Source organism: Petromyzon marinus, unplaced genomic scaffold (assembly GCF_048934315.1).
Source record: "Petromyzon marinus isolate PM22_M1 ecotype Great Lakes invasive population unplaced genomic scaffold, UKy_Petmar_22M1.pri1.0 PM_Scaffold_302, whole genome shotgun sequence".
In the NCBI taxonomy this organism is placed as follows: Eukaryota; Metazoa; Chordata; class Hyperoartia; order Petromyzontiformes; family Petromyzontidae; genus Petromyzon; species Petromyzon marinus.
Genome location: NW_027423283.1, coordinates 37430 through 65348, shown reverse-complemented (window position 1 = coordinate 65348; position 27919 = coordinate 37430). Strand labels below are relative to the sequence as shown.

The 27919-nt window shown below is 55.5% G+C and overlaps 1 protein-coding gene across 1 annotated transcript; it reads right to left on the bottom strand.

Annotated features, from left to right (window-relative positions):
* On the bottom strand, positions 1 to 27918 carry LOC142923149 (uncharacterized). The gene is made up of 7 exons (XM_076064080.1): positions 27666 to 27918; positions 24593 to 24763; positions 23151 to 23209; positions 19109 to 19328; positions 13763 to 13898; positions 4458 to 4706; positions 1 to 242 (listed from the first exon to the last, which is right to left on the bottom strand). Exons 1-7 carry the CDS (start codon positions 27697 to 27699, stop codon positions 41 to 43), a joined length of 1071 nt encoding a protein of 356 aa, XP_075920195.1. The 5' UTR covers positions 27700 to 27918; the 3' UTR covers positions 1 to 40.
* Between the last annotated feature and the right edge of the window lies 1 nt (position 27919).

The following is a 27919-nucleotide window of genomic DNA, read 5'->3' as shown; positions in this document are numbered from 1 at the left end:
TTCCTCTTGTCCCCTCCACACATCAAATCCCCCGCTGGCCTCAGGAACTCCGGGAGTTCAGGGGTCGCGGGAAGCTCCGGGGGTCGTGACCCCCAGCCCGCGCCTCACCCCCTACCAACATGGCCGCCGGGTCGTGACCTTCGGCCACCTCGCCCCTTGGCAAGATGGCCACCGCCGGTGGTGGGGCCACGCTGAGGCATTGTGGGAGCTCCGGGGTGAGGGGCAGAAGCTGGGAGCCGAGGCTGGGGGGGCGGGGTTAAGACACAGACACAGACAAAGCTCCCCCAGGTAGCCTCTAGCAGGCTGTAGGGGCAAGTGCTGTTACACATACACAGACAAAGCTCCCCCATGTAGCCTCTAGCAGGGCTGTAGGGGCAAGTGCTGTTACACACAGACAAAGCTCCCCCAGGTAGCCTCTAGCAGGGTGTAGGGGCAAGTGCTGTATTACACACACAGACAAAGCTCCCCCAGGTAGCCTCTAGCAGGCTGTAGGGGCAAGTGCCGTTAGCGAGTAGTAGAGTGACCAGCACCACGCCCGGCCGCCTTTGTCTCACCACACACTCACTCACTCACTCACCAACTCACTCACTAACTCGCCCGCCAACTCACCCACCCACCAACTCACTCACCCACCAACTCACTCACCAACCCACCCACCAACTCACTCACCAACCCACCCACCAACTCACTCACCCACCCACCTACTCACTCACCCACCCACCCACTAACTCACCCACCCACTCACCTACTCACTCACCCACCCACCCACCACCCACTCACTCACTCATCCACTCACCCACCCACCCACTAACTCACCTACCCACTCACCAACTAACTCACTCACCCACCCACTCACTCACTTACCCACCCACCCATCCACCAACTCACCCAACCACCAACTCACTCACCCACCCACTAACTCACTCACTCACTCACCCACCCACCCACTCACTCACTCACCCACTCACCGACCCCCCCACTCATTCACTCACCCACCCACCCACTACGTCATTCACTCACCCACCCACCCACTACGTCACTCACTCACTCACTCACCCACCCACCCACTCACCCACTAACTCACTCACTCACCCACCCACTAACTCACCCACTAACTCACCCACCCACTCACTCACCCACCCACTCACTCACCCACCCACCCACTCACTATCTCACCCATCCACTCACCCACCCACCCACTAACTCACACACCCACCCACCAACTCACTCACCCACTCACTCACCCACCCACCCACTAACTCACCCACCCACTAACTCACTCACTAACTCACCACTCACCCACTCACTCACCCACTCACCCACTCACTCACCCACTCACCCACTCACCACTCACTCACCCACTCGCCCACTCACTCAATCACCCACCTACCCACTCACCCACTCACCCGCCCACTCACCCACTCACTCACCCACTCACTGACCCACCCACTCACCCACTCACCCACTCACCCACCCACTCATTCACCTACCCACTCACTCACTCACCCACTCATTCACCTACCCACTCACCCACTCACTCACTCACCCACTCACTCACCCACTCACTCACTCACCCACCCACCCACTCACTCACTCACTCACCCACCCACCCACTCACTCACTCACCCACCCACTCACCCACTCACTCACTCACCTACTCACCCACTCACTCACTCACCCACTCACCCACCCACTCACCCACTCACTCACTCACCCACTCACCCACCCACTCACTCACCCACTCGCCCACTCACTCAATCACCCACCTACCCACTCACCCACTCACCCCCACTCACCCACTCACTCACCCACTCACTGACCCACCCACTCACCCACTCACCCCACTCACCCACCCACTCACCCACTCATTCACCTACCCACTCACTCACTCACCCACTCATTCACCTACCCACTCACCCACTCACTCACTCACCCACTCACTCACCCACTCACTCACTCACCCACCCACCCACTCACTCACTCACCCACCCACCCACCCACCCACTCACTCACTCACCCACCCACTCACCCACTCACTCACTCACCTACTCACCCACTCACTCACTCACCCACTCACCCACCCACTCACCCACTCACTCACTCACCACTCACCCACCACTCACTCACCACCCACCCACTCACCCACCCACTCACCCACTCACCAACCACCCACTCACCAACCACCCACCCACTCACCCACCCACTCATCCACTAACTCACCCACCCACTCACCCACCCACCCACTAACTCACCCACCCACTAACTCACCCACCCACTCACCACCCACTCACCACTCACCACCCACTCACTCACCCACCCACCCACCCACCACTCACCCACTCACTCACTCACTCACTCACCCACCCACTCACCCACTCACCCACTCACCACCCACCCACCCACTCACCCACTCACCCACCCACCACTCACTCACTCACTCACTCACACACCCACTCACCCACTAACTCACCACTCACCACTCACCCAGCCACTCACCCACTCGCCCACCCACTCACTCACCCACTCACTCACCCACTCACTCACCCCACCCACTCACCCACCCACCCACTCACCCACCCACTCCCACTCACTCACTCACCACTCATTCACTCACCACTCATTCACTCACCACTCATTCACTCACCCACTCACCCACTAACTCACCCACCCACTCATCCACTAACTCACCCACCCACTCACCCACCCACCCACTAACTCACCCACCCACTAACTCACGCACCCACTCACTCACCCACCCACTCACTCACCACCCACTCACCACTCACCCACCCACCCACCACCCACTCACCACTCACCACCCACCCACCACCCACTCACTCACCCACCCACCCACCCACCACTCACCCACTCACTCACCCACTCACTCACTCACTCACTCACCCACCCACTCACCCACTCACCCACTCACCCACTCACTCACCCACTCACTCACCCACTCACTCACCCACTCACTCACTCACCCGCTCACCCACTCACCCACCCACTAACTCACCCACTAACTCACCCACTCACTCACCCACCCACTAACTCACCCACTCACTCACCCACCCACCCACTAACTCACCCACCCACCCACTAACTCACCCACTCACTCACCTACCCACTCACCCACCCACTCACTCACCCACCCACTAACTCACTCACCCACCCACTAACTCACCCACCCACTCACCCACCCACTAACTCACCCACCCACCCACTAACTCACCCACTCACTCACCCACTCACCCACTCACCCACTCACTAACTCACCCACCCACTCAACCACCCACTCACTCACTCACCCACTCACTCAGCCACTCACCACTCACCCACCAACTCACTCACCCACTAACTCACCCACCCACTCAACCACCCACTCACTCACCCACCAACTCACTCACCCACTCATGCACCCACTCACTCACTCACCCACCCACCCACCCGCTCATCCACTCACCAACCCACTCACTCACTCACTCACCACTCACCCACTAACTCACCCACCCACTAACTCACTCAACCACCCACCCACTCACTCACCCACTCACCCACCCACTCACCCATCCACTAACTCACTCAACCACCCACCCACTCACTCACTCACCCACTCACTCACTCACACCCACTCACCCACCCACTCACCACTCACTCACCCACTCACAACCCCACCCACTCACCCATCCACTAACTCACTCAACCACCCACCCACTCACTCACCCACTCACTCACCCACTCACCCACTCACCCACCCACTAACTCACCCACCCACCCACTAACTCACCCACCCACTCACCACCCACCCACCCACCCACCACCCACCCACCACTCACCCACTCACCACCCACCCACCCACCCACTCACTCACCCACTCACTCACCCACTCACCACTCACCCACTAACTCACCCACCCACCAACTCACTCAAACACCCACCCACTCACTCACCCACTCACCCACCCACTCACCCACCCACTAACTCACTCAAACACCCACCCCACTCACTCACCCACTCACTCACTCACCCACTCACCCACCCACTCACTCACCCACTAACTCACCCACCCACTCACCCACCCACTAACTCACCCACCCACCCACTAACTCACCCACCCACTAACTCACCCACCCACCCACCACCCACCCACCACTCACCACTCACCCACTCACCAACTCACCACCCACCACTCACCCACTCACCAACCACCAACTCACCACCCACCACTCACCCACTCACTCACCCACTAACTCACTCACCCACCCACTCACTCACTTACCCACCCACCCACCCACCAACTCACCCAACCACCCACTCACCCACCCACCCACTCACCACCCACCACTCACCACCCACTCACCACCCACCACTCACCACTCACCCACTCACCACCCACCACTCACCACCCACCCACCACCCACCACTCACCACCCACTCACCACCCACCACTCACCACCCACCCAAGTTTCCTCTTGTCCCCTCCACACATCAAATCCCCCGCTGCCCTCAGGAACTCCGGAAGTTCAGGGGTCGCGGGAAGCTCCGGGGGGTCGTGACCCCCAGCACGCGCCTCACCCCCTACCAACATGGCCGCCGGGTCGTGACCTTCGGCCACCTCGCCCCTTGGCAAGATGGCCGCCGCCGGTGGTGGGGCCACGCTGAGGCATTGTGGGAGCTCCGGGGTGAGGGGCAGAAGCTGGGAGCCGAGGCTGGGGGGGAGGGGGGGTGGGGGGATGGGGGAGAGGGGGGGGGATGGATGGGGGGGTATCAAAGTTGTAGTGGTGGTGGTGGTAGTGGTGGTGATTGTAGTGGTTGTGGTGGTTGTGGTGGTTGTAGTGGTGGTGGTAGTGGTGGTGATTGTAGTGGTTGTGGTGGTTGTGGTGGTTGTGGTGGTTGTAGTGGTGGTGGTAGTGGTAGTGGTGGTGATTGTAGTGGTTGTGGTGGTTGTGGTGGTGGTGGTGGTTGTAGTTGTAGTAGTGGTTGTTGTGGTGATTGTAGCGGTGGTTGTAGTGGTAGTGATGGTTGTGGTGGTTGTGGTGGTAGTGGTGGTTGTAGTGGTAGTGATGGTTGTGGTGGTTGTAGTAGTGGTTGTTGTGGTGATTGTAGTGGTGGTTGTGGTTGTAGTGGTGGTTGTAGTGGTGGTTGTGGTTGCAGTGGTGGTAGTGGTGGTTGTAGTGGTGGTTGTAGTAGTGGTGGTGGTGGTAGTGGTGGTTGTAGTAGTGGTTGTTGTGGTGGTTGTGGTGGTTGTAGTGGTGGTGGTGGTTGTAGTGGTGGTGGTGGTAGTGGTGGTTGTAGTTGTAGTAGTGGTTGTGGTGGTTGTGGTGGTTGTAGTGGTGGTGGTGGTTGTAGTGGTGGTGGTGGTAGTGGTGGTTGTAGTTGTAGTAGTGGTTGTTGTGGTTGTGGTGGTAGTGGTGGTTGTAGTGGTAGTGATGGTTGTGGTGGTTGTGGTGGTAGTGGTGGTTGTAGTGGTAGTGATGGTTGTGGTGGTTGTAGTAGTGGTTGTTGTGGTGATTGTAGTGGTGGTTGTGGTTGTAGTGGTGGTTGTAGTGGTGGTTGTGGTGCAGTGGTGGTAGTGGTGGTTGTAGTGGTGGTTGTAGTAGTGGTGGTGGTAGTGGTGGTTGTAGTTGTAGTAGTGGTTGTTGTGGTGGTTGTAGTTGTAGTAGTGGTTGTTGTGGTGGTTGTAGTTGTAGTAGTGGTTGTTGTGGTGGTTGTAGTTGTAGTAGTGGTTGTTGTGGTGATTGTAGCGGTGGTTGTAGTGGTAGTGATGGTTGTGGTGGTTGTGGTTGTAGTGGTGGTTGTAGTGGTAGTGATGGTTGTAGTGGTTGTAGTGGTAGTCGTGGTTGTAGTGGTGGTTGTAGTGGTAGTAGTGGTGGTAGTGGTTGTGGTGGTGGTAGTGGTGGTTGTAGTAGTGGTTGTTGTGGTGATTGTAGTGGTGGTAGTGGTTGTAGTGGTGCTAGTGGTGGTAGTGGTGGTTGTGGTTGTAGTGGTGGTTGTAGTGGTGGTTGTAGTGGTGGTGGTAGTGGTAGTGGTGGTAGTGGTTGTGGTGGTTGTGGTGGTGGTTGTGGTGGTTGTTGTGGTGATTGTAGTGGTAGTAGTGGTTGTAGTTGTTGTGGTGGTTGTAGTGGTGGTTGTAGTGGTTGTGGTGATTGTAGTGGCGGTAGTGGTGGTTGTGGTGGTTGTGGTGCTAGTAGTGGTGGTTGTAGTTGTAGTAGTGATTGTTGTGGTGATTGTAGTGGTAGTAGTGGTTGTAGTTGTTGTGGTGGTTGTAGTGGTTGTGGTGATTGTAGTGGCGGTAGTGGTGGTTGTGGTGGTAGTGGTGGTTGTAGTGGTAGTGATGGTTGTGGTGGTTGTAGTGGTAGTCGTGGTTGTAGTGGTAGTAGTGGTGGTAGTGGTTGTAGTGGTGGTTGTGGTGGTTGTAGTGGTAGTAGTGGTTGTAGTGGTGCTAGTGGTGGTTGTGGTTGTAGTGGTGGTTGTAGTGGTGGTTGTGGTTGTAGTGGTTGTAGTGGTAGTGGTGGTTGTAGTGGTGGTTGTAGTGGTAGTGGTGGTTGTGGTGGTTGTAGTGGTGGTTGTAGTAGTGGTAGTGGTGGTTGTAGTGGTAGTGGTGGTTGTAGTGGTGGTTGTAGTGGTAGTGGTGGTTGTAGTGGTGGTTGTAGTGGTAGTGGTGGTTGTGGTGGTTGTAGTGGTGGTTGTAGTAGTGGTAGTGGTGGTTGTAGTGGTAGTGGTGGTTGTAGTGGTGGTTGTGGTTGTAGTGGTTGTAGTGGTAGTGGTGGTTGTAGTGGTAGTGGTGGTTGTGGTGGTTGTAGTGGTGGTAGTGGTGGTTGTAGTGGTAGTGGTGGTTGTAGTGGTGGTTGTGGTTGTAGTGGTGGTTGTAGTGGTGGTTGTAGTGGTAGTGGTGGTTGTGGTGGTTGTAGTGGTGGTAGTGGTGGTTGTAGTGGTAGTGGTGGTTGTAGTCGTGGTTGTAGTCGTGGTTGTAGTGGTGGTTGTAGTGGTGGTTGTAGTGGTGGCTGTGGTGGTAGTGGTGGTTGTAGTGGTGGTTGTAGTGGTGGTTGTGGTTGTAGTGGTAGTGGTGGTTGTAGTGGTGGTTGTAGTGGTAGTGGTGGTTGTGGTGGTTGTAGTGGTGGTAGTGGTGGTTGTAGTGGTTGTGGTGGTTGTAGTAGTGGTTGTTGTGGTGGTTGTAGTTGTAGTAGTGGTTGTTGTGGTGATTGTAGTGGTAGTAGTGGTTGTAGTGGTGCTAGTGGTGGTAGTGGTGGTTGTGGTTGTAGTGGTGGTTGTAGTGGTGGTTGTGGTTGTAGTGGTTGTAGTGGTAGTGGTGGTTGTAGTGGTGGTTGTAGTGGTGGTTGTAATAGTGGTAGTGGTGGTTGTAGTGGTAGTGGTGGTTGTAGTGGTGGTTGTGGTTGTAGTGGTTGTAGTGGTAGTGGTGGTTGTAGTGGTAGTGGTGGTTGTGGTGGTTGTAGTGGTGGTAGTGGTGGTTGTAGTGGTGGTTGTGGTTGTAGTGGTTGTAGTGGTAGTGGTGGTTGTAGTGGTGGTTGTAGTGGTAGTGGTGGTTGTGGTGGTTGTAGTGGTGGTAGTGGTGGTTGTAGTGGTGGTTGTAGTGGTGGTAGTGGTGTGGTTGTAGTGGTAGTGGTGGTTGTAGTGGTGGTTGTAGTGGTAGTGGTGGTTGTGGTGGTTGTAGTGGTTGTAGTGGTGGTAGTGGTGGTTGTAGTGGTAGTGGTAGTTGTAGTGGTGGTTGTAGTGGTGGTTGTAGTGGTGGTTGTGGTGGTAGTGGTGGTTGTAGTGGTAGTGGTGGTTGTGGTGGTTGTAGTGGTGGTTGTGGTGGTTGTAGTGGTGGTAGTGGTGGTTGTAGTGGTTGTGGTGGTTGTAGTTGTAGTTGTAGTAGTGGTTGTTGTGGTGATTGTAGTGGTAGTAGTGGTTGTAGTGGTGCTAGTGGTGGTAGTGGTGGTTGTGGTTGTAGTGGTGGTTGTAGTGGTGGTTGTGGTTGAAGTGGTTGTAGTGGTAGTGGTGGTTGTAGTGGTGGTTGTGGTGGTGGTTGTAATAGTGGTAGTGGTGGTTGTAGTGGTAGTGGTGGTTGTAGTGGTGGTTGTGGTTGTAGTGGTAGTGGTGGTTGTAGTGGTAGTGGTGGTTGTGGTGGTTGTAGTGGTGGTAGTGGTGGTTGTAGTGGTGGTTGTGGTTGTAGTGGTTGTGGTGGTTGTAGTGGTGGTTGTAGTGGTAGTGGTGGTTGTGGTGGTTGTAGTGGTGGTAGTGGTGGTTGTAGTGGTAGTGGTGGTTGTAGTGGTGGTTGTAGTGGTGGTAGTGGTGGTTGTAGTGGTGCTAGTGGTGGTAGTGGTGGTTGTGGTTGTAGTGGTGGTTGGAGTGGTGGTTGTGGTTGTAGTGGTAGTTGTAGTGGTGGTAGTGGTGGTTGTGGTGGTTGTAGTGGTGGTTGTAGTGGTGGTAGTGGTGGTTGTAGTGGTAGTGGTGGTTGTAGTGGTGGTTGTGGTTGTAGTGGTTGTAGTGGTAGTGGTGGTTGTAGTGGTGGTTGTAGTGGTAGTGGTGGTTGTGGTGGTTGTAGTGGTGGTAGTGGTGGTTGTAGTGGTGGTTGTAGTGGTGGTAGTGGTGGTTGTAGTGGTAGTGGCGGTTGTAGTGGTAGTGGTGGTAGTGGTGGTAGTGGTGGTTGTAGTTGTAGTAGTGGTTGTTGTGGTGATTGTAGTGGTGGTAGTAGTGGTTGTAGTGGTGGTTGTAGTGGTGGTTGTAGTGGTGGTTGTGGTTGTAGTGGTGGTTGTGGTGGTTGTAGTGGTTGTGGTTGTAGTGATGGTTGTTGTGGTGATTGTAGTGGTAGTAGTGGTTGTAGTGGTGGTAGTGGTGGTTGTGGTGGTTGTAGTGGTGGTAGTGGTGGTTGTAGTGGTGGTTGTAGTGGTGGTTGTAGTGGTGGTTGTGGTTGTAGTGGTGGTAGTGGTGGTAGTGGTGGTTGTGGTGGTTGTAGTAGTGGTAGTGGTGGTTGTAGTGGTGGTTGTAGTGGTGGTTGTGGTTGTAGTGGTTGTAGTGGTAGTGGTGGTTGTAGTGGTGGTTGTGGTGGTTGTAGTGGTGGTAGTGGTGGTTGTAGTGGTGGTTGTGGTTGTAGTGGTTGTAGTGGTAGTGGTGGTTGTAGTGGTGGTTGTGGTGGTTGTAGTGGTGGTAGTGGTGGTTGTAGTGGTGGTTGTGGTTGTGGTGGTTGTAGTGGTGGTAGTGGTGGTTGTAGTTGTAGTGGTGGTTGTAGTGGTGGTTGTAGTGGTGGTAGTGGTGGTTGTAGTGGTGCTAGTGGTGGTAGTGGTGGTTGTGGTTGTAGTGGTGGTTGTAGTGGTGGTTGTGGTTGTAGTGGTAGTGGTGGTTGTAGTGGTGGTTGTAGTGGTAGTGGTGGTTGTGGTGGTAGTGGTGGTTGTAGTGGTAGTGGTGGTTGTAGTGGTGGTTGTGGTTGTAGTGGTAGTGGTGGTTGTAGTGGTGGTTGTAGTGGTAGTGGTGGTAGTGGTGGTTGTGGTGGTTGTAGTGGTGGTAGTGGTTGTAGTGGTGGTTGTAGTGGTGGTAGTGGTGGTTGTAGTGGTAGTGGCGGTTGTAGTGGTAGTGGTGGTAGTGGTGGTAGTGGTGGTTGTAGTAGTGGTTGTTGTGGTGATTGTAGTGGTGGTAGTAGTGGTTGTAGTGGTGGTTGTAGTGGTGGTTGTGGTGGTTGTAGTGGTTGTGGTTGTAGTGATGGTTGTTGTGGTGATTGTAGTGGTAGTAGTGGTTGTAGTGGTGGTAGTGGTGGTTGTGGTGGTTGTAGTGGTGGTAGTGGTGGTTGTAGTGGTGGTTGTAGTGGTGGTTGTAGTGGTGGTTGTGGTTGTAGTGGTGGTTGTGGTGGTTGTAGTGGTTGTAGTGGTGGTAGTGGTGGTTGTAGTGGTGGTAGTGGTGGTTGTGGTGGTTGTAGTGGTGGTTGTGGTGGTTGTAGTGGTTATTGTGGTGGTGGTTGTAGTGGTTAGTGTAGTGGTTGTAGTTGTTGTGGTGGTTGTAGTGGTGATTGTGGTGGTTGTGGTGGTTGTAGTGGTTGTAGTGGTGGTTGTAGTGGTTGTAGTGGTGGTTGTAGTGGTTGTAGTAGTGGTTGTAGTGTGGTTGTGGTGGTTGTAGTGGTGGTTGTAGTGGTTGTAGTGGTGGTTGTAGTGGTTGTAGTGGTGGTTGTAGTGGTTGTAGTAGTGGTTGTAGTGTGGTTGTGGTGGTTGTAGTGGTTATTGTGGTGGTAGTTGTAGTGGTTAGTGTAGTGGTTGTAGTTGTTGTGGTGGTTGTAGTGGCGGTAGTGGTTGTAGTGGTGGTTGTAGTGGTTATTGTGGTGGTAGTTGTAGTGGTTAGTGTAGTGGTTGTAGTTGTTGTGGTGGTTGTAGTTGTTGTGGTGGTTGTTGTCGTGATTGTAGTGGTGGTTGTGGTGGTCATTGTAGTGGTTGCGAGTTGTGGTTATTATTGTGGTAGTGGTTGTAGTGGTTATTGTGGTGGTAGTTTTAGTGGTTGTAGTTATAGTGATTGTGGCTCCAGTGGTTATTGTAGTGGTGGTTGTGGTAGTGGTTGTATAGATTGTGGTTCTAGTTGTGGTCATTGTAGTGGTGGTGGTAGTGGTTGTAGTGATTATTATAGTGGTGGTTGTGGTGGTTGTGGTGGTGGATGTGGTAGTGGTTGTAGTGGTGGTTGTAGTGATTATTATAGTGGTGGTTGTGGTGGTGGATGTGGTAGTGGTTATAGTGGTGGTTGTGGTGGTGGATGTGGTAGTGGTTGTAGTGGTGGTTGTAGTAGTGGTGGTTATAGTGGTGGTTGTGGTGGTGGATGTGGTAGTGGTTGTAGTGGTGGTTGTAGTGGTGGTTGTGGTGGTGGATGTGGTAGTGGTTGTAGTTGTGGTTGTAGTCGTTGTAGTGGTTGTAGTAGTGGTTGTAGTTGTAGTAGTGGCTGTAGTTGTGGTTGTAGTAGTGGTTGTAGCTGTAGTAGTGGCTGTAGTAGTGGTTGTAGTAGTGGTTGTAGCTGTAGTAGTGGCTGTAGTAGTGGTTGTAGTTGTGGTTGTAGTAGTGGTGGTCGTAGTAGTGGTGGTCGTAGTAGTGGTGGTTGTGGTGGCTGTGGTAGTGGTTGTAGTGGTGGTTGTGGTAGTGGTTGTCGTGATTATTGTAGTGGTTATTGTAGTAGTGGTTGTATTTGTGGTTGTAGTCGTTGTAGTGGCTGTAGTAGTGGTTGTAGTTGTGGTTGTAGTTGTGGTTGTAGTAGTAGTGGTCGTAGTAGTGGTGGTTGTAGTAGTGATTGTCGTGGTGGCTGTGGTAGTACTGGTGGTTGTGGTAGTGGTTGTAGTGGTTATTGTAGTGGTGGTTGTGGTAGTAGTGGTTATTGTAGTGGTTATTGTAGTGGTGGTTGTGCTAGTGGTTGTAGTCGTTGTAGTGGTTGTAGTAGTGGTTGTAGCTGTAGTAGTGGCTGTAGTAGTGGTTGTAGTTGTGGTTGTAGTAGTGGTGGTCATAGTAGTGGTGGTTGTAGTAGTGATTGTCGTGGTGGCTGTGGTAGTGGTTGTAGTGGTGGTTGTGGTAGTGGTTGTAGTGGTTATTTAGTGGTGGTTGTGCTAGTGGTTGTAGTTGCGGTTGTAATAGTGGCTGTAGTAGTGGTTGTAGTTGTGGTTGTAGTAGTGGTGGTCATAGTAGTGGTGGTCGTAGTAGTGATTGTCGTGGTGGCTGTGGTAGTGGTTGTAGTGGTGGTTGTGGTAGTGGTTGTAGTGGTTATTTAGTGGTGGTTGTGCTAGTGGTTGTAGTTGTGGTTGTAATAGTGGCTGTAGTAGTGGTTGTAGTAGTGGTTGTAGTGGTGGTTGTAGTGGTGATTGTCGTGGTGGTTGTGCTAGTGGTTGTAGTTGTGGTTGTAGTCGTTGTAGTAGTGGTTATTTAGTGGTGGTTGTGCTAGTGGTTGTAGTTGTGGTTGTAGTAGTGGTTGTAGTGGTGGTTGTAGTGGTTATTTAGTGGTGGTTGTGCTAGTGGTTGTAGTTGTGGTTGTAATAGTGGCTGTAGTAGTGGTTGTAGTTGTGGTTGTAGTAGTGGTGGTCATAGTAGTGGTGGTTGTAGTGGTGGTTGTCGTGGTGGCTGTGGTAGTGGTTGTAGTGGTGGTTGTGGTTGTAGTGGTTATTTAGTGGTGGTTGTGCTAGTGGTTGTAGTTGTGGTTGTAATAGTGGCTGTAGTAGTGGTTGTAGTTGTGGTTGTAGTAGTGGTGGTCATAGTAGTGGTGGTCGTAGTAGTGATTGTCGTGGTGGCTGTGGTAGTGGTTGTAGTGGTGGTTGTGGTAGTGGTTGTAGTGGTTATTTAGTGGTGGTTGTGCTAGTGGTTGTAGTTGTGGTTGTAATAGTGGCTGTAGTAGTGGTTGTAGTTGTGGTTGTAGTAGTGATGGTCATAGTAGTGGTGGTTGTAGTGGTGGTTGTCGTGGTGGCTGTGGTAGTGGTTGTAGTGGTGGTTGTGGTAGTGGTTGTAGTGGTTATTTAGTGGTGGTTGTGCTAGTGGTTGTAGTTGTAGTGGTGGTTGTAGTGGTGGTTGTAGTAGTGGTTGTAGTTGTGGTTGTAGTAGTGGTGGTCATAGTAGTGGTGGTTGTAGTAGTGATTGTCATGGTGGCTGTGGTAGTGATTGTAGTGGTGGTTGTGGTAGTGGTTGTAGTGGTTATTTAGTGGTGGTTGTGCTAGTGGTTGTAGTTGTGGTTGTAATAGTGGCTGTAGTAGTGGTTGTAGTTGTGGTTGTAGTAGTGGTGGTCATAGTAGTGGTGGTCGTAGTAGTGATTGTCGTGGTGGCTGTGGTAGTGGTTGTAGTGGTGGTTGTGGTAGTGGTTGTAGTGGTTATTTAGTGGTGGTTGTGCTAGTGGTTGTAGTTGTGGTTGTAATAGTGGCTGTAGTAGTGGTTGTAGTTGTGGCTGTAGTAGTGGTGGTCATAGTAGTGGTGGTTGTAGTGGTGGTTGTCGTGGTGGCTGTGGTAGTGGTTGTAGTGGTGGTTGTGGTAGTGGTTGTAGTGGTTATTTAGTGGTGGTTGTGCTAGTGGTTGTAGTTGTGGTTGTAATAGTGGCTGTAGTAGTGGTTGTAGTTGTGGTTGTAGTAGTGGTGGTCATAGTAGTGGTGGTCGTAGTAGTGATTGTCGTGGTGGCTGTGGTAGTGGTTGTAGTGGTGGTTGTGGTAGTGGTTGTAGTGGTTATTTAGTGGTGGTTGTGCTAGTGGTTGTAGTTGTGGTTGTAATAGTGGCTGTAGTAGTGGTTGTAGTTGTGGTTGTAGTAGTGGTGGTCATAGTAGTGGTGGTTGTAGTAGTGATTGTCGTGGTGGCTGTGGTAGTGGTTGTAGTGGTGGTTGTGGTAGTGGTTGTAGTGGTTATTTAGTGGTGGTTGTGCTAGTGGTTGTAGTTGTGGTTGTAGTAGTGGTTGTAGTGGTGGTTGTAGTTGTGGTTGTAGTAGTGGTGGTCATAGTAGTGGTGGTCGTAGTAGTGATTGTCATGGTGGCTGTGGTAGTGGTTGTAGTGGTGGTTGTGGTTGTAGTGGTTATTGTAGTGGTTATTTAGTGGTGGTTGTGCTAGTGGTTGTAGTTGTGGTTGTAGTAGTGGTGGTCATAGTAGTGGTGGTCGTAGTAGTGATTGTCGTGGTGGCTGTGGTAGTGGTTGTAGTGGTGGTTGTGGTAGTGGTTGTAGTGGTTATTTAGTGGTGGTTGTGCTAGTGGTTGTAGTTGTGGTTGTAGTAGTGGTTGTAGTGGTGGTTGTAGTGGTGATTGTCGTGGTGGCTGTGGCTGTGGTCATGGTTGTGGTTGTGACCTCACCCGCCCCTCAGCCGAATCTCCATCGCGACCTCGTTGAACTTCGAGTCAGAGAGGTGAGGGGTCAAGTTGGGGTCGTGACTGTTGGCTGGGGTCGTGACCTTGGGGGTCGCGACCTCCGGGTCGGTTGAGTCATCATCTGGCACGGTGAGGGGAAATGCATGGGAGAGACACCGAGAGAATCAGATTGAGTCTGGGTCTCTCTCTCTCTCCTTCTCTCTGGTGTTCACGGGAGGTAGTGACAGGGGAGTCAGTCTGCAGTGTGAGTGGACTGGTGGCCACGGGAGGTGATGACAGGGGAGTCAGCCTGCAGTGTGAGTGGACTGGTGGCCACGGGAGGTGATGACTGGGGAGTCAGCCTGCAGTGTGAGTGGACTGGTGGCCACGGGAGGTAATGCCAGGAGAGTCAGCCTGCAGTGTGAGTGGACTGGTGGCCACGGGAGGTGATGACAGGGGGAGTCAGCCTGCAGTGTGAGTGGACTGGTGACCACGGGAGGTAATGACAGGGGAGTCAGCCTGCAGTGTGAGTGGACTGGTGGCCACGGGAGGTAATGACAGGGGAGTCAGCTGTGAGTGTGAGTGGACTGGTGGCCATGGGAGGTATGGACGGGGGAGTCAGTCTGCAGTGTGAGTGGACTGGTGGCCACAGGAGGTAATGATAGGGGAGTCAGTCTGCAGTGTGAGTGGACTGGTGGCCACGGGAGGTAATGACAGGTGAGTCAGCCTGCAGTGTGAGTGGACTGGTGGCCACTGGAGGTGATGACAGGGGAGTCAGCCTGCAGTGTGAGTGGACTGGTGGCCACGGGAGCCAATGACAGGTGAGTCAGCCTGCAGTGTGAGTGGACTGGTGGCCACTGGAGGTGATGACGGGGGGAGTCAGCCTGCAGTGTGAGTGGACTGGTGGCCACGGGAGGTAGTGACAGGGAGAGTCAGCCTGCGGTGTGAGTGGACTGGTGGTCACGGGAGGTGATGACAGGGGAGTCAGCCTACAGTGTGAGTGGACTGGTGGCCACGGGAGGTAATGACAGAGGAGTCAGTCTGCAGTGTGAGGGGACTGGTGGCCACGGGAGGTGATGACAGGAGAGTCAGCCTGTAGTGTGAGTGGATTGGTGGCCACGGGAGGTAATGACAGGGGGAGTCAGCTGTGAGTGTGAGTGGACTGGTGGCCACGGGAGGTGATGACAGGGGGAGTCAGCTGTGAGTGTGAGTGGACTGGTGGCCACGGGAGGTGATGACAGGGGAGTCAGCCTGCAGTGTGAGTGGACTGGTGGCCACGGGAGGTGATGACAGGTGAGTCAGCTGTGAGTGTGAGTGGACTGGTGGCCACGGGAGGTAATGACAGGGGAGTCAGCCTGCAGTGTGAGTGGACTGGTGGCCACGGGAGGTAATGACAGAGGAGTCAGCCTGCGGTGTGAGTGGACTGGTGGCCACGGGAGGTAATGACAGGAAGAGTCAGCCTGCAGTGTGAGTGGACTGGTGGCCACGGGAGGTAATGACAGGGGGAGTCAGTCTGCAGTGTGAGTGGACTGGTGGCCACGGGAGGTAATGACAGGGGGAGTCAGTCTGCAGTGTGAGTGGATTGGTGGCCACGGGAGGTAATGACAGAGGAGTCAGCCTGCAGTGTGAGTGGACTGGTGGCCACGGGAGGTAATGACAGGGGGAGTCAGTCTGCAGTGTGAGTGGACTGGTGGCCACGGGAGGTGATGACGGGGGAGTCAGTCTGCAGTGTGAGTGGACTGGTGGCCACGGGAGGTAATGACAGGGGAGTCAGCCTGCAGTGTGAGTGGACTGGTGGCCACGGGAGGTAATGACAGGGGGAGTCAGCCTGCGGTGTGAGTGGACTGGTGGCCACGGGAGGTAATGACAGGGGGAGTCAGCCTGCAGTGTGAGTGGACTGGTGGCCACGGGAGGTGATGACGGGGGAGTCAGTCTGCAGTGTGAGTGGACTGGTGACCACGGGAGGTAATGACAGGGGGAGTCAGTCTGTAGTGTGAGTGGACTGGTGGCCACGGGAGGTAATGACAGGGGAGTCAGCCTGCAGTGTGAGTGGACTGGTGACCACGGGAGGTAATGACAGGGGAGTCAGCCTGCAGTGTGAGTGGACTGGTGACCACGGGAGGTAATGACAGGAGAGTCAGCCTGCAGTGTGAGTGGACTGGTGGCCACGGGAGGTAATGACAGGGGGAGTCAGCTGTGAGTGTGAGTGGACTGGTGACCACGGGAGGTAATGACAGGGGAGTCAGCTGTGAGTGTGAGTGGACTGGTGGCCACGGGAGGTAATGACAGGGGGAGTCAGTCTGCAGTGTGAGTGGACTGGTGGCCACGGGAGGTAATGACAGGGGGAGTCAGTCTGCAGTGTGAGTGGACTGGTGGCCACGGGAGGTAATGTCAGAGGAGTCAGCCTGCAGTGTGAGTGGACTGGTGGCCACGGGAGGTGATGACAGGGGAGTCAGCTTGCGGTGTGAGTGGACTGGTGTCCACGGGAGGTGATGACAGGGGAGTCAGCTGTGAGTGTGAGTGGACTGGTGGCCACGGGAGGTAATGACAGGGGAGTCAGCCTGCAGTGTGAGTGGACTGGTGGCCACGGGAGGTATGGACGGGGGAGTCAGTCTGCAGTGTGAGTGGACTGGTGGCCACGGGAGGTGATGACAGGGGAGTCAGCCTGCAGTGTGAGTAGACTGGTGGCCACGGAAGGTAATGACAGGGGAGTCAGCTGTGAGTGTGAGTGGACTGGTGGCCACGGGAGGTGATGACAGGGGGAGTCAGCTGTGAGTGTGAGTGGACTGGTGGCCACGTGACGTAGTGACAGGGGAGTCAGCCTGCAGTGTGAGTGGACTGGTGGCCACGGGAGGTAATGACAGGGGAGTCAGCCTGCAGTACGAGTGGACTGGTGGCCACGGGAGGTAATGACAGGGGAGTCAGCCAGCAGTGTGAGTGGACTGGTGGCCACGGGAGGTGATGACAGGGGGAGTCAGCCTGCGGTGTGAGTGGACTGGTGGCCACGGGAGGTAGTGACAGGTGAGTCAGCTGTGAGTGTGAAGGGACTAGTGGCCATGGGAGGTAATGACAGGAGAGTCAGCCTGCAGTGTGAGGGGACTAGTGGCCACGGGAGGTAGTGACAGGGGAGTCAGCTGTGAGTGTGAGTGGACTGGTGGCCACGGGAGGTAATGACAGGGGAGTCAGTCTGCAGTGTGAGTGGACTGGTGGCCACGGGAGGTAATGACAGGAGAGTCAGCCTGCAGTGTGAGTGGACTGGTGGCCACGGGAGATAATGACAGGAGAGTTAGCCTGCAGTGTGAGTGGACTGGTGGCCACGGGAGGTAATGACAGGGGAGTCAGCTGTGAGTGTGAGTGGACTGGTGGCCACGGGAGGTAATGACAGGGGAGTCAGTCTGCAGTGTGAGTGGACTGGTGGCCACGAGAGATAATGACAGGAGAGTCAGCCTGCAGTGTGAGTGGACTGGTGGCCACGGGATGTAATGACAGGGGGGTCAGCCTGCAGTGTGAGTGGACTGGTGGCCACGGGATGTAATGACAGGGGGGTCAGCCTGCAGTGTGAGTGGACTGGTGACCACGGGAGGTGATGACAGGGGAGTCAGTCTGCAGTGTGAGTGGACTGGTGGCCACGGGAGGTAATGACAGGAGAGACAGCCTGCAGTGTGAGTGGACCGGTGGCCATGGGAGGTAGTGACAGGTGAGTCAGCCTGCAGTGTGAGTGGACAAGTGACCACGGGAGGTAATGACAGGGGAGTCAGCTGTGAGTGTGAGTGGACTGGTGGCCACAGGAGGTGATGACAGGGAGAGTCAGCTGTGAGTGTGAGTGGACTGGTGGCCACAGGAGGTAATGACAGGAGAGTCAGCCTGGAGTGTGAGTGGACTGGTGACCACGGGAGGTGATGACAGGTGAGTCAGCCTGCGGTGCGAGTGGACTGGTGGCCACGGGAGGTGATGACAGGGGAGTCAGCTGTGAGTGTGAGTGGACTGGTGGCCACGGGACGTAATGACAGGAGAGTCAGCCTGCAGTGTGAGTGGACTGGTGACCACGGAAGGTAATGACAGGGGAGTCAACCTGCAGTGTGAGTGGACTGGTGGCCACGGGAGGTAGTGACAGGGGAGTCAGCCTGCAGTGTGAGTGGACTGGTGACCACGGGAGGTGATGACAGGCGAGTCAGCCTGCAGTGTGAGTGGACTGGTGGCCACGGGAGGTAGTGACAGGGGAGCCAGTCTGGAGTGTGAGTGGACTGGTGGCCACGGGAGATAATGACAGGGGGAGTCAGCTGTGAGTGTGAGTGGACTGGTGACCACGGGAGGTAATGACAGGGGAGTCAGCTGTGAGTGTGAGTGGACTGGTGGCCACGGGAGGTGATGACAGGGAGAGTCAGCTGTGAGTGTGAGTGGACTGGTGGCCACGGGATGTAATGACAGGGGGAGTCAGTCTGCAGTGTGAGTGGACTGGTGGCCACGGGAGGTGATGACAGGGCAAATCAGCCTGCAGTGTGAGTGGACTGGTGACCACGGGAGGTGATGACAGGGGAGTCAGCTGTGAGTGTGAGTAGACTGTTGGCCACGGGAGGTGATGACAGGGGAGTCAGCCTGCAGTGTGAGTGGACTGGTGGCCACGGGAGGTAATGACAGGGGGAGTCAGCCTGCAGTGTGAGTGGACTGGTGGCCACGGGAGGTAATGACAGGGGGAGTCAGTCTGCGGTGTGAGTGGACTGGTGGTCACGGGAGGTAATGACAGGGGAGTCAGCTGTGAGTGTGAGTGGACTGGTGGCCACGGGAGGTAATGACAGGGGAGTCAGCCTACGGTGTGAGTGGACTGGTGGCCACGGGAGGTGATGACAGGGCAAATCAGCCTGCGGTGTGAGTGGACTGGTGGCCACGGGATGTAATGACAGGGGGGTCAGCCTGCAGTGTGAGTGGACTGGTGGCCACGGGAGGTGATGACAGGGGAGTCAGTCTGCAGTGTGAGTGGACTGGTGGCCACGGGAGGTGATGACAGGTGAGTCAGCCAGCAGTGTGAGTGGACTAGTGGCCACGGGAGGTAATGACAGGGCAAATCAGCCTGCAGCGACGGAAGAGGACGGTGGAGTCTGCCGGTGGAGCGAGCGGTTTCTCGAGCCGGTGAGAAACATTTAATAATGAAGGGGTTTCTCCCCATTTTTTCACTGGCAACACAACTGGATTCACGTCTGCGTCAGCCACAATACCCGCGGTCAAAATGCAAACGAACAAAAAACCCGCACTACGCTAATACGTGTGGCATTGTCCTCGGCGTGGACCAATCGGTATCGACCCACTCATTAAAAAACGGAGCGTCTCGAGGCATAGCAGTCTTCACACACGTACCAGCACCATCCTCCATCTCATCCTCGTCCTCCTCCGTCTCCGTCTCCGTGCCTCTCTCTCCCTGTTGCGGCGGCCGTTGGTACCCGTACCGGGCTAGGTTCACGGAGAGCTCGCGGACATCGCCCCGCAGGAGATGCGCCGAGCGACGCAGGGAGGAGAGGAACTCCGACCCCTCCCGGACCTCTTCACGGAGGGCAGAGACGCGGGGAGAGAGAGTCGCCTGGGGGGGTGGGTGGGGGAGAGAGACACGGGGAGTGAGAGACATGGGGAGAGAGACACACGGGGAGAGAGACAGAGAGACACACGGGGAGAGACAGAGAGACACATGGGGAGAGAGACAGAGAGACACACGGAGAGAGAGAGACATGGGGAGAGAGACATGGGGAGAGAGACGCAGGGAGCGAGAGTCGCCTGGGGGGGTGGGTGGGGGAGAGAGAGACACACGGGGAGAGAGAGACATGGGGAGAGAGACACACGGGGAGAGAGACAGAGAGACACATGGGGAGAGAGACAGAGAGACACACGGGGAGAGAGACAGAGAGACACACGCGGAGAGAGAGAGTCGCCTGGGGGGGTGGGTGGGGAGAGAGAGACACACGGGGAGAGAGAGACATGGGGAGAGAGACACACGGGGAGAGAGACAGAGAGACACATGGGGAGAGAGACAGAGAGACACACGGGGAGAGAGACAGAGAGACACACGCGGAGAGAGAGAGTCGCCTGGGGGGGTGGGTGGGGGAGAGAGACACACGGGGAGTGGCAGGGAGAGTCACACGGGGAGAGAGACATGGGGAGAGAGAGAAAGAGTCGCCTGGGGGGTGGGGGAGAGAGACACGGGGAGTGAGAGACATGGGGAGAGAGACACACGGGGAGAGAGACACACGGGGAGAGAGACAGAGAGACACACGGAGAGAGAGAGACATGGGGAGAGAGACATGGGGAGAGAGATGCAGGGAGCGAGAGTCGCCTGGGGGGGTGGGTGGGGAGAGAGACACACGGGGAGAGAGAGACACGGGGAGAGAGAGTCGCCTGGGGGGGTGGGTGGGGGAGAGAGAGACATGGGGAGTGAGAGACACGGGGAGAGAGACACACGGGGAGAGAGACAGAGAGACACACGGAGAGAGAGAGACATGGGGAGAGAGACACGGGGAGTGGCAGAGAGAGTCACGGGGAGAGAGAGACATGGGGAGAGAGACAGAGAGACACACGGGAAGAGAGAGAGACATGGGGAGAGAGACAGAGAGACACACGGGAAGAGAGAGTCGCCTGGAGGGTGGGGGAGAGAGACACACGGGGAGTGGCAGGGAGAGTCACACGGGGAGAGAGAGACATGGGGAGAGAGACAGAGAGACACACGGAGAGAGAGAGAGACATGGGGAGAGAGACAGAGACACACGCGGAGAGAGAGAGTCGCCTGGGGGGGTGGGTGGGGGAGAGAGAGACACACGGGGAGTGGCAGGGAGAGTCACACGGGGAGAGAGAGACATGGGGAGAGAGACACACGGGGAGAGAGACACGGGGAGAGAGACATGGGGAGAGAGAGAAAGAGTCGCCTGGGGGGTGGGGGAGAGAGACACGGGGAGTGAGAGACATGGGGAGAGAGACACACGGGGAGAGAGACACACGGGGAGAGAGACAGAGAGACACACGGAGAGAGAGAGACATGGGGAGAGAGACATGGGGAGAGAGACGCAGGGAGCGAGAGTCGCCTGGGGGGGTGGGTGGGGAGAGAGACACACGGGGAGAGAGAGACACGGGGAGAGAGAGTCGCCTGGGGGGGTGGGTGGGGGAGAGAGAGACACGGGGAGTGAGAGACATGGGGAGAGAGAGACATGGGGAGAGAGACAGAGAGACACACGGAGAGAGAGAGAGACATGGGGAGAGACACACGGGGAGTGGCAGAGAGAGTCACGGGGAGAGAGAGACATGGGGAGAGAGACAGAGAGACACACGGAGAGAGAGAGACATGGGGAGAGAGACAGAGAGACACACGCGGAGAGAGAGAGTCGCCTGGGGGGTGAAGGGGGGAGAGAGAGACACGGGGAGTGGGAGGGAGAGTCACACGGGGAGAGAGAGAGACATGGGGAGAGACATGGGGAGAGAGACATGGGGAGAGAGACATGGGGAGAGAGACACACGGGGAGAGAGACATGGGGAGAGAGACATGGGGAGAGAGACATGGGGAGAGAGACGCGGGGAGAGAGACAGAGAGACACACGCGGAGAGAGAGAGTCGCCTGGGGGGTGAAGGGGGGAGAGAGAGACACGGGGAGTGGGAGGGAGAGTCACACGGGGAGAGAGAGAGACATGGGGAGAGACATGGGGAGAGAGACATGGGGAGAGAGACATGGGGAGAGAGACACACGGGGAGAGAGACATGGGGAGAGAGACATGGGGAGAGAGACATGGGGAGAGAGACGCGGGGAGAGAGACAGAGAGACACACGGGGAGAGAGACATGGGGAGAGAGACGCGGGGAGTGAGAGTCGCCTGGGGGGGTGGGTGGGGGAGAGAGAGACACGGGGAGAGAGACACACGGGGAGAGAAACACACGGGGAGAGAGACATGGGGAGAGAGACATGGGGAGAGAGACACACGGGGAGAGAGACATGGGGAGAGAGACAGAGAGACACACGGGGAGAGAGAGACATGGGGAGAGAGACACACGGAGAGAGAGACATGGAGAGAGAAACGGGGATAAAGACACGGTGATAGAGAGACATGGAGAGAGAGACACGGGGAGAGAGAGACACGGGGAGAGAGACACGGAGAGAGAGACACGGAGAGAGAGACACGGGGAGAGAGACACGGGGAGAGAGAGAGAGACACGGGGAGAGAGAGACACGGGGAGAGAGAGACACGGGGAGAGAGACACGGGGAGAGAGAGACACGGAGAGAGAGACACGGGGAGAGAGAGACACGGGGAGAGAGAGACACGGGGAGAGAGACACGGGGAGAGAGAGACACGGGGAGAGAGAGACACGGGGAGAGAGAGACACGGGGAGAGAGAGACACGGGGAGAGAGACACGGGGAGAGAGAGACACGGGGAGAGAGACACGGGGAGAGAGAGACACAGGGAGAGAGAGAGACACGGGGAGAGAGACACGGGGGGAGAGAGACATGGGGAGAGAGAGACACAGGGAGAGAGAGACACGGGGAGAGAGAGAGACACGGGGAGAGAGAGAGACATGGAGAGAGAGAGAGACACGGGGAGAGAGAGACACGGAGAGAGAGACACGGGGGAGAGAGACACGGTGATAGAAAGACACGGAGAGAGAGACACTCGGGGAGAGAGAGACACACGGGGAGAGAGAGACACGGAGAGAGAGAGACACGGGGAGAGAGACACGGGGAGAGAGAGAGAGACACTGGGAGAGAGAGAGACACGGAGAGAGAGAGACACGGAGAGAGAGAGACACGGTGAGAGAGAGAGAGACACGGAGAGAGAGACACGGGGAGAGAGAGACACGGAGAGAGAGACACGGGGAGAGAGACACGGGGAGAGAGAGACACGGAGAGAGATACACGGGGAGAGAGAGACACGGGGAGAGAGAGATACGGAGAGAGAGAGAGACACACTGGAAGAGAGAGACACGGGGAGAGTGACACGGAGAGACACGGAGAGGGACACGGGGAGAGAGAGACACGGGGAGAGAGACACGGAGAGAGAGAGAGACATAGAGAGAGAGACACGGAGAGAGAGACACGGAGAGAGAGAGACACGGGGAGAGAGAGAGACACGGGGAGAGAGAGACACGGAGAGAGACACGGAGAGAGAGAGACACGGGGAGAGAGAGACACGGAGAGAGACACGGAGAGAGACACGGAGAGAGAGAGACACGGGGGAGAGAGACACGGAGAGAGAGAGACACGGAGAGAGAGAGAGACATAGAGAGAGAGACACGGAGAGAGAGAGACACGGGGAGAGAGACACTGGGAGAGAGAGACACGGAAAGAGAGAGACACGGAGAGAGAGAGACACGGAAAGAGAGAGACACGGAGAGAGACATAGAGAGAGAGACACGGAGAGAGAGAGAAGTCACCTTGATGTTTCGGAGTTCAGCGAGGAGTTGAGTGAGAGACTCTGCTGCTCCACGCTTATCTACAAGCACAACCACCACAATCACCACAATCACCACAACCACAATCACCACAACCACCACAATCACCACAACCACAAGCACAACCACCACAATCACCACAATCACCACAACCACCACAAGCACAACCACCACAAGCACAATCACCACAACCACCACCACAAGCACAACCACCACAATCACCACAACCACCACCACAACCATAATCACCACAACCACCACAACCACAACCACCACCAAAACCACAATCACCACAACCATCACAACCATCACAACCACCACAACCACAACCACCACAACAACCAAAACCACAATCACCACAACAACCACCACCACCACAACAACCACCACCACCACAACCACCACCACAAGGAGGTAGACGGGGGGCTAGGTAGGTAGGTAGGGGGCTAGGTAGGTAGGTGGGTGGGGGCTAGGTAGGTAGGTAGGGGGCTAGGTAGGTAGGGGGCTAGGTAGGTAGGGGGCTAGGTAGGTAGGGGGCTAGGTAGGTAGGTAGGGGGCTAGGTAGGTAGGTAGAGGGCTAGGTAGGTAGGTAGAGGGCTAGCTAGGTAGGGGCTAGGTAGGTAGGGGCTAAGTAGGTAGGTAGAGGGCTAGGTAGGTAGGGGGCTAGGTAGGTAGGGGGCTAGGTAGGTAGGGGGCTAGGTAGGTAGGTGGGGGCTAGGTAGGTAGGTGGGGGCTAGGTAGGTAGGTAGAGGGCTAGGTAGGTAGGTAGAGGGCTAGCTAGGATAGGGGCTAGGTAGGTAGGGGCTAGGTAGGTAGGTAGAGGGCTAGGTAGGTAGGGGGCTAGGTAGGTAGGGGGCTAGGTAGGTAGGGGGCTAGGTAGGTAGGTGGGGGCTAGGTAGGTAGGTGGGGGCTAGGTAGGTAGGTAGAGGGCTAGGTAGGTAGGTAGAGGGCTAGCTAGGTAGGGGCTAGGTAGGTAGGGGCTAGGTAGGTAGGTAGGGGGCTAAGTAGGTAGGGGGCTAGGTAGGTAGGGGGCTAGGTAGGTAGGGGGCTAGGTAGGTAGGTAGGGGGCTAGGTAGGTAGGTGGGGGCTAGGTAGGTAGGTGGGGGCTAGGTAGGTAGGTAGGTGGGGGGCTAGGTAGGTAGGGGGCTAGGTAGGTAGGGGGCTAGGTAGGTAGGTAGGGGGCTAGGTAGGTAGGGGGCTAGGTAGGTAGGGGGCTAGGTAGGGGGCTAGGTAGGTAGGTAGGGGGCTAGGTAGGGGGCTAGGTAGGTAGGGGGCTAGGTAGGTAGGTAGGGGGCTAGGTAGGGGGCTAGGTAGGGGGCTAGGTAGGGGGCTAGGTAGGTAGGTAGGGGCTAGGTAGGGGGCTAGGTAGGTAGGTAGGGGGCTAGGTAGGTAGGGGGCTAGGTAGGTGGGTAGGTGGGGGGTACCGTTCCCCCGCCCCTGCAGCTGCTGCTGCAGGCTCCGAGTGTCGCTCTCCAGAGCTCCCAGCACCGCTCGCAGGCGGGGGAACAGCAACGATGATGACGATGATGATGACGTTGATGACGTTGATGATGATGACGTTGATGACGGTGGTGGTGGTGGGGGCAGACACCCCGCTGGGGGGGGGGGGCACAGGGGGGGGGGGCACAGGGGAGGGAGCCTTAGTCTGGCTCTGTGAGTCTCAGTGATTAACACTGAACCCTGTGGGAGCCTTAGTCTGGCTCTGTGAGTCTCAGTGATTAACACTGAACCCCGTAGGAGCCTTAGTCTGGCTCTGTGAGTCTCAGTGATTAACACTGAACCCTATGGGAGGGAGCCTTAGTCTGCCTCTGTGAGCCTCAGTGATTAACACTGAACCCTGTGGGAGCCTTAGTCTGGCTCTGTGAGTCTCAGGGAGTGAGCCTTAGTCTGGCTCTGTGAGCCTCGGTGATTAACACTGAACCCTGTGGGAGCCTTAGTCTGGCTCTGTGAGTCTCAGTGATTAACACTGAACCCTGTGGGAGCCTTAGTCTGGCTCTGTGAGCCTCAGCGATTAACACTGAACCCTATGGGAGTGAGCCTTAGTCTGGCTCTGTGAGTCTCAGTGATTAACACTGAACCCTGTGGGAGCCTTAGTCTGGCTCTGTGAGCCTCAGTAATTAACACTGAACCCTGTGGGAGTGAGCCTTAGTCTGGCTCTGTGAGTCTCAGTGGTTAACACTGAACCCTGTGGGAGCCTTAGTCTGGCTCTCTGAGTCTCAGCGATTAACACTGAACCCTGTTGGAGCCTTAGTCTGGCTCTGTGAGTCTCAGTGATTAAGACTGAACCCTGTGGGAGCCTTAGTCTGGCTCTGTGAGCCTCACTAATTAACACTGAACCCTGTGGGAGCCTTAGTCTGGCTCTGTGAGCCTCAGTGATTAACACAGAGCCCTAGGGGAGCCTTAGTGTTGTGGCTCTCTGAGTGTGGCTCTGTGAGCCTCAGTGATTAACACTGAACCCTGTGGGAGCCTTAGTCTGGCTCTGTGAGTCTCAGTGATTAACACTGAGCCCTAGGGGAGCCTCAGTCTGGCTCTCTGAGCCTCAGCGATTAACACTGAACCCTGTGGGAGCCTTAGTCTGGCTCTGTGAGTCTCAGTGATTAACACTGAACCCTGTGGGAGTGAGCCTTAGTCTGGCTCTGTGAGCCTCAACGATTAACACTGAACCCTGTGGGAGCCTTAGTCTGGCTCTGTGAGTCTCAGTGATTAACACTGAGCCCTAGGGGAGCCTCAGTCTGGCTCTCTGAGCCTCAGTGATTAACACTGAACCCTGTGGGAGCCTTAGTCTGGCTCTCTGAGTCTCAGCGATTAACACTGAACCCTGTTGGAGCCTTAGTCTGGCTCTGTGAGTCTCAGTGATTAACACTGAACCCTGTGGGAGCCTTAGTCTGGCTCTGTGAGCCTCACTAATTAACACTGAACCCTGTGGGAGCCTTAGTCTGGCTCTGTGAGCCTCAGTAATTAACACTGAACCCTGTGGGAGCCTTAGTCTGGCTCTGTGAGCCTCAGTGATTAACACTGAACCCTGTGGGAGCCTTAGTCTGGCTCTGTGAGTCTCAGTGATTAACACTGAACCCTGTGGGAGCCTTAGTCTGGCTTTGTGAGCCTCACTAATTAACACTGAACCCTGTGGGAGCCTTAGTCTGGCTCTGTGAGCCTCAGTAATTAACACTGAACCCTGTGGGAGCCTTAGTCTGGCTCTGTGAGCCTCAGTGATTAACACAGAGCCCTAGGGGAGCCTTAGTGTTGTGGCTCTCTGAGTGTGGCTCTGTGAGCCTCAGTGATTAACACTGAACCCTGTGGGAGCCTTAGTCTGGCTCTGTGAGTCTCAGTGATTAACACTGAGCCCTAGGGGAGCCTCAGTCTGGCTCTCTGAGCCTCAGCGATTAACACTGAACCCTGTGGGAGCCTTAGTCTGGCTCTGTGAGTCTCAGTGATTAACACTGAACCCTGTGGGAGTGAGCCTTAGTCTGGCTCTGTGAGCCTCAACGATTAACACTGAACCCTGTGGGAGCCTTAGTCTGGCTCTGTGAGTCTCAGTGATTAACACTGAGCCCTAGGGGAGCCTCAGTCTGGCTCTCTGAGCCTCAGTGATTAACACTGAACCCTGTGGGAGCCTTAGTCTGGCTCTCTGAGTCTCAGCGATTAACACTGAACCCTGTTGGAGCCTTAGTCTGGCTCTGTGAGTCTCAGTGATTAACACTGAACCCTGTGGGAGCCTTAGTCTGGCTCTGTGAGCCTCACTAATTAACACTGAACCCTGTGGGAGCCTTAGTCTGGCTCTGTGAGCCTCAGTAATTAACACTGAACCCTGTGGGAGCCTTAGTCTGGCTCTGTGAGCCTCAGTGATTAACACTGAACCCTGTGGGAGCCTTAGTCTGGCTCTGTGAGTCTCAGTGATTAACACTGAACCCTGTGGGAGCCTTAGTCTGGCTTTGTGAGCCTCACTAATTAACACTGAACCCTGTGGGAGCCTTAGTCTGGCTCTGTGAGCCTCAGTAATTAACACTGAACCCTGTGGGAGCCTTAGTCTGGCTCTGTGAGCCTCAGTGATTAACACAGAGCCCTAGGGGAGCCTTAGTGTTGTGGCTCTCTGAGTGTGGCTCTGTGAGCCTCAGTGATTAACACTGAACCCTGTGGGAGCCTTAGTCTGGCTCTGTGAGTCTCAGTGATTAACACTGAACCCTGTGGGAGCCTTAGTCTGGCTCTGTGAGTCTCAGTGATTAACACTGAACCCTGTGGGAGTGAGCCTCAGTCTGGCTCTCTGAGCCTCAGTCTGGCTCTCTGAGCCTCAGTCTGGCTCTCTGAGCCTCAGTCTGGCTCTCTGAGCCTCAGTCTGGCTCTCTGAGCCTCAGTCTGGCTCTCTGAGCCTCAGTCTGGCTCTCTGAGCCTCAGTCTGGCTCTGTGAGTCTCAGCGATTAACACTGAAGCGCTATGGGAGCCACCGGACTTTAACATTGAACTCTAAGGGGGGGGAGTGAGGCCTAGGTGAGGCTTTACCGGGATCCTCGGTCCAGTTGCGCTTTGCAGGCATCTCCGCGGCGCTGGGCGAGTCTAATTAAATCACCGTCGGCTGTTAACCGAGTTAGAACTCGAGAACATTGACGTAGATGTTTTTTTTATTTCATTTCACTATCTCAAACTGGACGATCTCCTCACGTCAGATGCAACCGAATTTGATTTCGCGGCGTTCGGTTTACGCGGGAAAAAAAATCAAATTAGTAGTGACGTCACCCACTACCCCCCCCCCCACC

Coding starts and splice junctions, on each gene's coding strand:
- LOC142923149 (XM_076064080.1), bottom strand. CDS start 27,699: ATGCCTGCAAAGCGCAACTGGACCGAGGATCCCG. Junction 19,329..23,150: donor CTGAACTCCGAAACATCAAG/GTGACTTCTCTC, acceptor CCACCCCCCCAG/GCGACTCTCTCTCCCCGCGT. Junction 13,899..19,108: donor TGAGATGGAGGATGGTGCTG/GTACGTGTGTGA, acceptor TCACCGTGCCAG/ATGATGACTCAACCGACCCG.